Raw genomic sequence first — 12848 nt, forward strand, 5'->3', positions numbered from 1 at the left:
GTATTTTCAGTTGGTTTTCATTTATTATTCATATTGGTAACGAGTTAACGGTATGTATCAGTTGTAAGAATTCTAAGATAAACTTTTTAATAAGGTGTGTCTTTTGCAATACAGGTCAAACTCGATTACACGGGGCTTTGATTTTGCAAGGTAATTGATTCGATTACTCGAATACCAGAAAAATAAAGTTAGTAATTAAACTGGGGGTCGTCTGTTTCTTGGCTCCAGTTTAATTTACGTGGTGGTGTTACATATCATAGCTAACATGTCTTTTAACCCTCATTCTAGTTAGAAGAGTGCGTGTTGCGCCCCCACAAAAAGATCCTTGTCATTGTAACAATATTTAGTTGATCAATGTTGTACGGGAATGTCAGGTAAAAACTACGCGTGTAGTTTTTCCAAACTCTCCCACTCATACTTATCACTAGCGAAGGACTACAGGGTACGTCGAGGGGAACGTCACTTCAGAATGATTGTTTTATTCCGTTCAGTTTTACACGAATTCGTACTTTTTCCGGTAATTTTAGAAAATTTTGACAATTTTCTAACAAATCGAGCATTGTTAAGAAAAATCGAAGAATTTACAAAAAATCTATCCAATCTCAAGCAAATTTTGCTCGAATTTCGACGATTTTGATGGAACTGGTAACTGTATACTCAATGTTTGAATCTTTCAATAATTCTGGCAACAACATTTATTTTTTTGTTTTGATTTGGTCATGCAGTTATGCTGCTGGAAATGTTTTGCTTTGGTTTCATCGAGCACTGAAGCTGTCAAAACGTGAATTTCGAGCATTTCATTTTGTTTTTCATGACACATTTCAAACCATCTTCAGTCATTTGAAACTATTTTTTGGCAATGTTGAAAATGCGAATCTATTTCGAACTAACTAATGTAAATCTTTATCAATCCGTTCAGAAATATAAATTTTATGTTCATTTCATCAACAAATCAAGGAGTGTTGTTCCCCTCGGGGTACGTAGATGATGGGTTCCCGGCCACCTCAGCGAGAAGTACTACTGGCGCCCTCTCTACATAGCCTATCATCCATCTTTGCTTGAGCTACCCAAGAATTGAAATCACCTCCAGTGACGGCCGGGTCTCTTGTCAGAATCTCGTTAACCATTTCTAGACCAACGTTTTTCTACCGCGTATGGGGTCCCTTAGAACTGTTGGTGTCAAGAAACACGAAAAACCTGGTTTAATAAAGCGAGGTGCTTCTTTTGCAGTGCTAGAAGCTGCTCAATATTTACCTTCCGATCTAGTCCTATTGCATGAAAAAGGTAATTGAGGGAAATCTAAATTAGAAAGTTTTAGCAGTTTTCAGCAATATTGCCAGGCTAAGAAAATATTCCAAAATTTCATTTTAACCATTAACAGAAACTGTCCCTGGCAGCACTGCTTCAGCGGAACCTAATCAGATTAATTGTAATAACTTCTGTTCTACTGATAATATTTATAGCTTTTAATGCTCTTTATTAGCCTTACTTGTCGTTGTGTAAACCAAAAGTTATAGTCATTTAGAAACGTGGTTGCTTACCAACAAGAGGGCACGAGGGGGTTAAAGATGCCATTGGAATTCCGAGTAGGAATCAATTGTTGAAGGGGATAATAGGAGAAGAGCAATATTGTGTCAAAGTCCACTGGAACTCAGAGCTGGATATTTACACCGGATTTCAATGAAAATAGGACCATGATTCTATCAGTGTCTGGAATAAATCATAATCTTCAGCGGAATTCTATCTTGAGAAGGATTCCATCAGACATTTAAGAAGCTTTTCTCTAGAATCCTGCATCAAAATCCAGAGATAAAACCGTAGAAATACGGATAAAAATTCAATCGAAAATCTGAAATAGATTCCATTGGGATGCTAAGAAAACTTGGATCAGAATCCTGGAAAGTATCCAAACAGAATCCTGAGAAGCATGTCATCATTATCCCAAGAGATAGCCAGAAACCAACTAAGCAATGACATTTTATGTGGCCTGCAGTAACTGATATGTGTATCACGAGAAAAATGTACTTTTAGCGTAAAATTAAAAAGTTGCATATTTGGCAATACTGGCGTTAAAAACTTTTATTTTTTTTTGGATTCCTTAAACAAATCTTTCAAAAAATTATCTCGCTGATTGATTATAATGCAAACAGTACCAGAGATATAATCCAAAGTAAAACAATTTTTTAAACAATTTGTTAAAATTAAGAGTGTTTCCATGGACTGAGGGGCTGTTCAAACGAAACAACAAATTAGGTTATGATATATTGGCTCTAAATGAACATTATCTTCAAAAATGGTTCCAATCCATGAAGGTCGATTCCAAGTTTTGGTTTGTTTAGGTTAATTTGCGCGGAATAACTCTTATATAAGCTATTTTTGAGGTAGGTTAAAATTTGAGAGGAGGTTAATTCTAGACCTCCCAATTGCCCGAAAAAATGTTCTATTGACTGCAATAATCGAATTAGCACTATAATAAGACATCATAGTTGAAATCGAGTCCCCGGATAATCGAATCCCCGGATAATCGAGTCCGACCTGTAGATATATATCGCATGTACAAATATATAGAAAATAGTACTCTCTGTAAAGTTACTCCACATTAAACATCACACAAGATTGCGAAAGAACAATATTTCTGTTTCTAAAAATGCGAGTACCTCCTTAAGAAAAGTGGAAGTGTTAACCGATATATAAGCGTTTTCTGATTTCATGAAACTATGCTGAAGACAACTAATCACGGAAACATCAAGTAGAGTCAGAAAATACTTGTTTTCGCCATTTTTGGGTTTGGGATCGCAGTGCGGCATCTCACCAAAATGGACCTTTTCTTAAAATATTCGTGGAAATTTGATGAATTATTTTTTCATTATAAAAACAATTTGAGTGTATTTGCACTGCCGCAATTGATGAACATGATTAAATCATGTATTGTTTGGTTTACTTTGATGCAGGATGCATGATTTTTGGATCTTGCCCCACACTCAACTTTCTTCACATGTTTCATACCCATCCATCTCCGCAAATTTTCATCGTAGTATATGGTCATTTATCATCTTCTGTGCGGAATCATGTATTTGACATCGAAGACAGATGCGGATAGAGAGTGGGGGAGAGGCAGGGAATCCTGTGGTTCCGGACACCCTTCGAAGTATTCAACTGGTTGACAAATTTAAAATTAGTTTTAAATTTATGTTCTTGTATTGTTTGGCGCCATTTGTCAGAAAGCCTTAACTGTGTTCTTCGTCATCTTTTTTAAAGTGCACATTTCGTGCCAACTTTAAGGCAACAAAAAACTTTCCCCTGGAGGAGATCGTACCGCAGCATTGGTTCAACTTCTACATCACAACATAGGCCTCGTTGTTCATTCGTTCATTTTCCCTTGCTACGCTGACTGCGCTCTTGAACAAGTGAATTTTTAAAATAGAAGTTTTCTCCTTCACAATGAAAATACTGTGAGGACTGTTGTATTCAAACCCATACCTATGGTTTTGAAGATATCGAGAATGTTATAATAATTCAAGAAAATATCCATCTTCAAGACTTCTATCAACATCTGTTTGTAGTTTTTGAATCGAGGTACTGCTGTGATTGAAAGATAGTAATCATGGGTGCTAAAATAATAACGCAAACTAGTTTGGATACACCATTTAGCATTAAACTTTATTCTCCTATATTTGTATTCTTTTTCTTAATCCGTCAATAAATTATAAAAACAACCTAAAACAAAAACTCAACTAGATGTTTTATCACGACTACTATTACTTGCCTTGCTAACACTTTGTGCAGATTTTCGTTACCACTTTCGGAAAGTTGATAGTTGTTAAGAATTAATGATTTTGCTCGGGTAGTTTTAGTTTTGATCCCGAGGAAAAGCTTTTACAATAACTATGTTAGTTCGGATTGGATTGCTATAGAGATAAATAACGTGCACTGACTGGATCAAGCTAATTTGGTTACGAAAATGAGAAAATAACGGTAACAGGACTTCTTAACAAGATAGAAGAGTAACTACGATTAATGAAGGCTGATTTTTGTATAAAAAGTTGAGATAGAATTTTATGAAAATAGATAACTGGAGGGGATTGAATAGTATAAAGGTGTACCTTCTGCTCCATTCTAGTAACCCGCGCAGCAGCACGCATTAATTTCTTATCTTACAAAGCACATATTTGTCGTCCTTTCTGTCATATGAATAGAATCTATTTATCAACGATTAATAGGGCGGATCTGGATATAGTTAATTTTTTCTTACTTCTTTCGTTTAGGTGTATGTGTATATAAAGAGGCTTCTTCTTCCTTAGTTCAACTCGAGTATAGGAGGTTTGTTGAGAAATCGGACTGCTCCGTATAATGATCGCTTTGCTTTGTGTCATTTCATCGTTACAATTCTCATAATCGGATCAAGCTTGCATTGAGGATTTGGTCGGCAGCGTTGAACTTAGTAAAATGTGGGTTACGCCCAGTTGAATTTGAAGTAAAGCTAAGTTAAATTGTTTGAAATATTCGCTTATTTGGGTTGATTTGAAGAAGGTACGGTAGATTTTCGTCTTTTTGGGGCTAAGAGCAATGAGTGACCTATTCTGTTTTTTACTAATTGGGTGTATTCATATACATAACCCGCATCGCGAATAGTGGTTCGTCGTGGAAGATAATTTTGTTTTATTCACGTCGTGTAACCCTCCGTTAATCGCGTGAATGGGTCCTCAAATGAGTAACCGCTGATGCTCAAAGAAGTTTTCACTAGTGTTTCTACAGATGTTGTACTAAATACAATGTCATGAGAGTTGGAAGGTTAATACATATGTTTTCGTTGTTCAAGTCTTTTATTCATAAAAGTTCAGCAAATTAAACCATTGGACGAGAAGAAAGGGCCTGGTTGAAACATTTTTCCATATCGGGACTGTTTTGTGGCTAATATTGGTGGAAGATTATTTTATCGTAAAACGGGGTATCTTTAATTATATGAGACTTGTTTAGAAAATGTTCGATAAGACGGTTAACTTCTACCAGTCGCGATTGTATTATCATTCAATATATTTTTAAAACAAAAAATCAATTCCGCACAACTTATTTCCATCTTTTCGAGCAGTTCAAGCAGTTCAGTTTTCCTGTTTCATTTAGGAGTGTAAGAAGCTCTGAATAGGATACTTATTTTCAAAATTTCAGATTTATTAACGTAAATGAATGTTCTGCTACTTTATGAATATCGTGAACATATAAGTTATAAGTTTAAAGTGGTGTGAGTCAAATTAAGATAGAGTTTATTTCTATTTCTATAAATTTTTGTTTTTTCAGATTCTGATACGTACCGAATCTGATCTTTGTTGTGCATGAAGTCTGGGCACAAATTTTGGAAAAATACTAAATTTTAGCTAACTCGAGTTTCGTATAAATTAAACGTAGTCTTCAAATATCTAAAATTTGTTTTGAAGACCTGGATTACTCTCAGCACGGAGTAATCTGGGTGATACAAAATTTAGCCAGCTTCTTTCTTTTGCTCGTCCTATTCAAATTAGGTCAAATTATTCTTGGGCAGGTTTGACGAAAAAGATACCTATAAATAATCTCTACGCACTTAGAAAAACTGAAAATTAAAAATAAATAAATAATATTGCGACGTATTTGTCTATTTCTGAATAAAATTTTACATGTTTTGACATGTAAAAAAATATTTTGTTTCTTTTGATGTAAAACTCTGCTGAAGAACCTGGAAAATTGCGAGCGACACATTTTTTTACTTGCTCTTGAATGTAAACTCAAGTGAATTGTTCTTTTATGTTACATGCGAGATGTAAATATTTTAAGTGTAAAGCATTGGACCAGGGCATTTTACTAATGGATTATGCTTGGTTGTTAACAAATGTAACTCGGCTAACCGAAAATTCGGTAATTGAGTCCATTCAAATGCTTAATTTCTAGCATAGAGAATCCGTCAAATTTATTAAATTTGATTCTCTGAGCTTTCAACATGTTAAATTCCAGAAAATTACAGGTGATGAAAATTCGGTAAATTTGGTCGTCCGTCAGCGAAAAAACTTTGATATATTGTGTTGCCAGCTATTCTCAAACAGTGGTTTAAGAATCAGCGAAACTTTCTTGTAACTTCCTTTGTAATTTTTCATATTGTCTGCTTAAATCTGGACAAATTCCCGGAAAACTGGAGCAGACAAAAATTACTTTGTATATCTGGAAGACGCTTAAAAATCTGGAAGAATTCAGATTAATCTGCAAGGTTGGCCCACATATGTTATATATGTCATATATGTCTGTTATCGTGAAATAAAATAAGTTGACAGGTTTTTATGCGTTCACAGAACTTATTGATTCTCGATTCTGCATAGCGCGATTTTTTGGTCGAAAATCCAGTACCTACAATAAAGTACGAGTAATTTCTCCACAACAAGTGCACTATCTCCCGAATGAAAAAAGATGTGAGAACTTAACGATCCAAAGAATGGTAGAGAAATTATACTGAGTTAGCAGGGGAAATATAGCATAGTTAAAAAATCAGGTAATTTCTCATAAATTTCGACTTCGGACAGCAGCCAGCTCTTATAAATGCGCATATTTCTTCTACAATAACCATCTCATTGAATTTTATATAATCATGGATATTGACAATTGTATGCATAAAATTCGACATTTTCTAACGTAAATAACTTTGAAGGTAAAAGTGGTAATGAATTTCATACATATTTGATAGTACTTGAAAAACAAATCAAAAATGAGTAAAGGGTTTCTGTCCTAACAACTATTCATGTAAAGTTGAAATTTATGAAAAATTTACTTTAAAGAGGCACCCTAAGACAAACCAGGAAACTCGCTGTAAAATCAAATTTGTTAAGTAAATTTGACATATTCAACAAAGCCACTTATTGGACCGGGCACAATTTTGACTTTTTCTGAACATTGTAACAAAAAATCCCATACATATTTAGCATACTTCAAAACACAAGGCTGCGTACCTTATTTTTTATGAACAGTTTTTTTGATAATAAAAAACATTTTTGTGCCGGTCTACTACTCATTAGAGCATTGCAAAAAAACAAACTTTTTAATTCTAAAACTTCCCTCCCCCTTTATATTATGAAAAATATCTAAGTCTACCCCCGCCCACTTCGATTGAAGTTTCTACCATATTTTTATAATCCGTCTATTTGACACGGCTCATAGTGATAGGAGACCTTCTTTCACGGGGGTGAAACATTTGTCTGCTGGTGTACTGCGTCAGAGGGGTTATATAACTCTCTCTTGTTTCTCACGTCCAGGTCATCATCGTTGAAGCTGTATTGGTGCCCGCGATCAGAAGTTCTTCCCTGCTGCTTGCACTAACGGTTGACTAGTAGGGTGGGACAAAAAATAGATTCCAGCTCCGTGCAACTTTTTGGGTATCATTTGGGTCCTAGAACATCTGTGCAAATTCTTAGCTTGATCTCTGACACTACATTTTTGCGCCCACTGTTTAAAGTTTACATGGGATTTTGTATGGGAAAATTAACTTTCACAAAATAATTCCTCCAGGAGTCGTCCATTGCTTCCTAAAAATAAACCGTTATGTGGCTTTTGTAGGTAATTTAACAAAGAAACAAAGTCTCGAAAACTACGAAACGATCTGACGCTTGAGAAAAAAGTTATTTAGCTGAAACCAATTACTCTGACGATTGATAAAATATTCATTTTTCTAGCACCACTGTTGTTGGTTGTCCAATTATATGCAATTTTCTCTTAATGTGTCTAAATCATTTATCTATACTTTTTGGCCACTTCGCAAGAGTTTTAAGGGATTCTTTTGTACATAATAAGAGAAAATTAAAGATTTTGTATATAATTCGACCGTCAGCAGCAGTGATGCTATGAAAAGTAAAATTTTCATTAATCTTCAGGGCAGCAATCGGTTTTTTCTTAATAACTTTTTCCACAAGCATCAGATCGTTTCGTGGTCTTCTAGACTTTATTTCCTTGACAAATTTACCCATACGAAATCCCATATAAACTTAAAACCGTTGGCGCAAAAATATAGTTTCACCGATCGAACTAAAAATTTGCAGAGTTGTTCTGGGAGCTAAATGGGACCCAAAAAGTTACTCGGAACGAAATTTAATTTTTTTCATATAACCATGTCCCACTGCAAAAAATGTGTGATTTGCAGCGTAGGGCAGAAATGTCACTAAATATAGCGGATTTTTGAGAAAGAAAAATCTCCAAACCCCAACTTTCGGTATTTTCCAAGGAAAGAGTATATCTTTTTTCAAATACTAAGACTGTTTGGTGGCGTGTGTCCTGTCGCCTTGTATGCCAACAGCTTAAGAGTATCCTCGAGGTAGAAGTTATAAGTTAAAAGAGGTGTGGATTGAAATAAGTAAGAGTTTGTTTTTTCCATCCAAGTAACAGGCTCGCATCGAAAAATTTTTGTTCGTAAGATTTTGGATGAAATTTGGGCTCAAATCTGGGAAAAAATACGAAATTACTTTCAGGTAACTTGAGTTTCGTATGAATTATGCTCAATCTTCAAATATATAAAATGTGTTTTCAAGACCTGGATAACATTCAGAGTTAAGTAATCTGCAAAATAAAACATTTCCTAGGAAAACTATTCTCTTAGAACCCTGAAATACTAAGACTGTTTCCTTTAAAAAATGGATAAACCTGAGTTTTTCGAGTGCTGCTTCAAAAGTTATAGCATGTATTTCCCCTCATGTTTTTCCATGGTGCCAATGTCAAAAAATTTAATCGAAGTGGGCGGGGTACTAAAATTGACCAAATGATGTGGAATTTGGCATCTGAGCTTACTATGATATATGTCACAATATAAAGGGGGGCCGGGGACTTTTAAAATTGAAAAGTGTTTTTTTTTGCAATGCCCTGCTACAAGGTTTCTCGAAAATTCTTTGAAAGAATATGCTATCTTAAATCGTTCTGGAATTATTTTTGTATTTCAGAAAACCCTAGAGACGATAGAGGATCACCCTAATTTTGTTTACACGAAAATGAAGTACACGTATTGTAGAGAAATTATTCCGAAGTCCCTTGCGCTTTACAAGTGGTGGATTTTCAAACGAGATAATCGATTTGTGGCCCATAATGTAGTGGGATAGAATCGCCAATTTCTAGCGTTTTATCATGGAAGTTTGGTACCGTAAAATGGGGGAACATTGATCATTTTTTCAAAAGTTTTTCGAATAACTATCTTCAATTCAAGTAGATATAACTATATGCATTTTTAAAACAAGTACCGGTACCCATAGATTGAATATGTTCAAATCGTTGGGTATTTTATTTCGTTTTACTATAAAAATAAAATTAATTTGTTGTAAATTTTCATTCGTTCGGGGTAACATTGATCAGCAAAATATGTGTATCGAAATGAATAATGTATAAGCGCGAAAGTTTACTCAGATTTCTGGACACAATTTCAAAAAATGTTGAATTTATTTAAGTATTTGAAAATACATAATAGAGTATCATCTAAAGTGAAAATATGACAACGAAATTCCAGAGATGCTTCTATTTCGTAAGAATTTTATTGCAAAAGTTCTGCTCCAGCTCAATATATGTGAAATATTAAACCATCGTGTTTGGGTCGGGTTTCGGATTTTCAATTTTAGAGTTCCCGGGTTCGAGTATTTAAAATTTGTAACTTTCGGGTTCGGGTCGGGTCTTTAAAATTTGAAACTCCAGGGTTCGAGTTAGTGCTAATCAAACCCAACTATTTCTTTATTTGGTTTGATTTTAAACATAAGAAAATTGGCATGACATTTTCGGTGTCGCAATAATTTCGTGTTCGCCCTTTAGAAACAATAAATTCAGTACAAAATGCCAGTATCATCTTGTGCATTCTGAAATCTGCAGATATATAGCTTAAGATGTAAGGATCAACATTGCCGAAGACTGCAAATTGATCCGATTTCGCAGTAAAAAGATATTTTCATGTGTTGCCTCTCTTTCTCGCACATGCTTAGAATAGAAAATTTCAAAAAAAAAAATTACTGGTCTTCAAAGTTAAATAACTTTTTAGGGGAATCTCTAATCAATATGCGATCTTCAACAAAGCTGTTCGTTATAAAATAGCTACGCGACCGTAAGTTTTGAGGTATGCAGAGTTACAGTGAAATTTTTTATTGGAATGTAAGTTTTTATTTCCGAGTGTCCATATATATTATTATAGAAATTTGAAACTTCTTGTTGGTGAACTAGAGCTATCGGAAAAAGCTCATATTTTGCATATGATTACCATTACCATTGTTCCGAAAAAAGTTAAAATTGTCGCCGGTCTAATATCCATACTAGTAAAGTTTCTGATCGCTGAACGCAGCTTTTTAACCCACTGTATGCTACCAGAAAGGTGCTTGTTTCGTGGCGTAAAGTTACAGTTACGAACGTTCTAAATTGTCGTCATATCATTTCACACATCGAACACAGTAACATCAATATAATCGATGAAACCTATTTTTCGGTTCACTGCCGTCAAAAGTAAGTAAAGCAAACAGCAAAAGAATAATAACATCCTTTTCAAGCTCATTGTTTCAAAACACCAACCTAAAAAAATGTTAAAATTTCGAAATGACAAATTGGCAAGCAATTTGTGGCTGTGGTGAAATGAGCGCACTTTTCGTCATATTGTGTCGTATCGTTGACAATATACAAACTAAAGTGTCTTCGAAAGTGAATTTTCTTTTTTTTTTTTTTAAATTTTCATTAAAGCTAGTGTATTTTTTTCTCTTAACTTTGCTATCATGGCCTCTACGAAAATTATGAAGACTATAAACATCCATTTTTAAATAGTACCTTTTTCTGAATCCTTTTTTTCTAAGAGCTTAAAAGGTCTGGAAAGGTAAGTATTTCTACGCAGCACAATTGAGGCGAATGAAATTGCTCTTGGAATATTTTAACTGCGTTGACGATTTCATCACACAGAGCATAATTGGCAACATGAAAGTTGCAAAGCCGATTATACATCCAATTTCTTCAATTTGAAAATGATTTTTTTGTAACTATGCTAGCACAATATTACAATAGAACTCGAACCTTTCATACTCGACGGGGCTTCCCTTTCTAATATTAGTTGATCCGGGTGACAACCTGTTCGCCAATTTTAGATGCCTTGAAACCCGTTGTTCGGATGCGGATACCGTTCCCTTCCGGCAACCCACCCGCAAATAATAATTTTTCCTCCTTTGAAGCACCACATAATCTTCTTACAACGCCTTCGTGAAGGTGCCTGGTAACAACGAGAAGAATTATAAAGAATTCAAACGATGCAACTTGGGCGTAGTTCTGAATAAAAAAGGTACAGCTTCGCTCGGGTTTGTCAATCCAATTAAATAGCGATCCCACGGTTGGGGTTGGGCGTGGAAAGAAATAACCGCCGATTCGTTCGGAAGCTTACTAGCACGGAACGGTGGTGTGAAGGTGTAATTCAGTTGCGACAGATAGCTCACTCATTTACCCGTATCGAGAGGAAACACTATGCAAGGCGCATCCGATATTGTAGAATACTGTTTCGTTCATCTGAGAAATTAAAACGCATCTGTTAGCTGCTAGATCATTCAGATTTAATCCGTTGTGTGTTTCAGTATATGTCAATATTTTTTTTTTCGATTATACTACTTAGCTTGGTTCTTTGCTTTTTATGCATTTTACTTATTCTCGAAAAAGATTGGAAAGCAAAAGTTTTTTTTTTCTATTTTCATATAAATATATGATTGTATATAGAGAGACTTGTTCAGTTTTGTCTGTACATCAGTATCTTTTCATTCGTGAATCGTGGAAGAAATTGATCCCGACCGAAATCAAGTCGCTAATGTTGTGTACAAATTAGCTACAGTTTCTTCATTATCTGGAAAATAGACTTCGTACAGAGTGGATTTATTATAAGTCAATGCTCGCGTGCTTCTCGTTCTTTAATATGTATGTATATGTGTATGTGTTCTATCTGAATGGTACTGTATGTATAGAAATTGTAAATACTTGCTCAGTTTTGCTCTCCATCATCTTTTTCATGCTGTTAGACTGTCGGTAAGATTGGTTTCCCTAATGACATTAATCGTTTTATATGTGTTTGTGGGGCTTTAGTACTTTTTCTATGATGATTACCGCTAATTTAGGACTACTCTATATTTTTTGTTTGCTATTACTTCACTATAGTGAACAGTGTACTCCTCGCACTGTCTTTTGATTCTCTTGCGCACAAAAATACCATCAAAAGTTCTACTTGTTGTGGTTGTTTATTTTATCTTCCTCTCTCTCTCTTTTTTTCTCTCTCTCGCTATAGTTTATTTTGTTTGTTTGTGTTTGCTTGTTTCCATAGAAAAGTGTGTATGTATGCGTGTATTGTTCACGATTGTAGCAGAATACCGTAGAAAACAATCTATTCATTGCCGGCCTCCGGGGCCACTGGGGCAGCATCTGCATCGTGAATTTCTTCCGTCGTTTGCTCCTCGGCATTGGCTGCAGCTTCCGCAGCAGCAGCAGCACGTGCTTCCGCATCTGGAAATGAAGTAAATGTGATTTAGTTGCAATATTCAAAGTCACTTTGTGTCAATGATTAATTATTTTTTCGATTTAAATTTGTTTAATAGGAGTGAGTGTAGCGTAGTTGGAAATTCTATTGTTTCGTACGCAGCTCTCCTGAGTTCGATTTTCAACCGCACAATTCGTCGACATTAGATGCAAATTTTGTAAATCGCCTAATCAACGTTATGGGAAATTTTCTAGAATTACCGACAGGGAACCCACATACAGTTACCCTAATGTTTTAAAGTTTAATTAAATCCATCGTACATTTAACGATAAATTCCCAGGTGCACGTCATGCAAAAATAATACTCTTGCGAAAGGCAGTCTCAAACT

The 12848-nt window shown here is 35.0% G+C and overlaps 2 protein-coding genes across 16 annotated transcripts in view; one reads left to right on the top strand and one right to left on the bottom strand.

Moving 5' to 3' along the window:
• The window catches only part of LOC131679406 (mesoderm induction early response protein 1), a 51403-nt gene that overhangs the window by 12417 nt on the left and 26138 nt on the right, over positions 1–12848 (top strand). The gene's annotated exons all lie outside the window — the stretch shown is intronic.
• Positions 3634–12848, bottom strand: part of LOC131679398 (dual specificity calcium/calmodulin-dependent 3',5'-cyclic nucleotide phosphodiesterase 1-like) — a 796874-nt gene continuing 787659 nt past the window's right edge. For all 12 annotated transcript variants that reach the window (XM_058960126.1, XM_058960115.1, XM_058960125.1 and 9 more), the window contains one exon: positions 3634–12486. In XM_058960126.1, the coding sequence (XP_058816109.1) occupies positions 12368–12486 (119 nt within the window). In that variant the 3' untranslated portion in view covers positions 3634–12367. The remainder of the gene's footprint in view (positions 12487–12848) is intronic.

The sequence above is a fragment of the Topomyia yanbarensis genome, chromosome 2 (assembly GCF_030247195.1).
Source record: "Topomyia yanbarensis strain Yona2022 chromosome 2, ASM3024719v1, whole genome shotgun sequence".
NCBI lineage: Eukaryota > Metazoa > Arthropoda > Insecta > Diptera > Culicidae > Topomyia > Topomyia yanbarensis.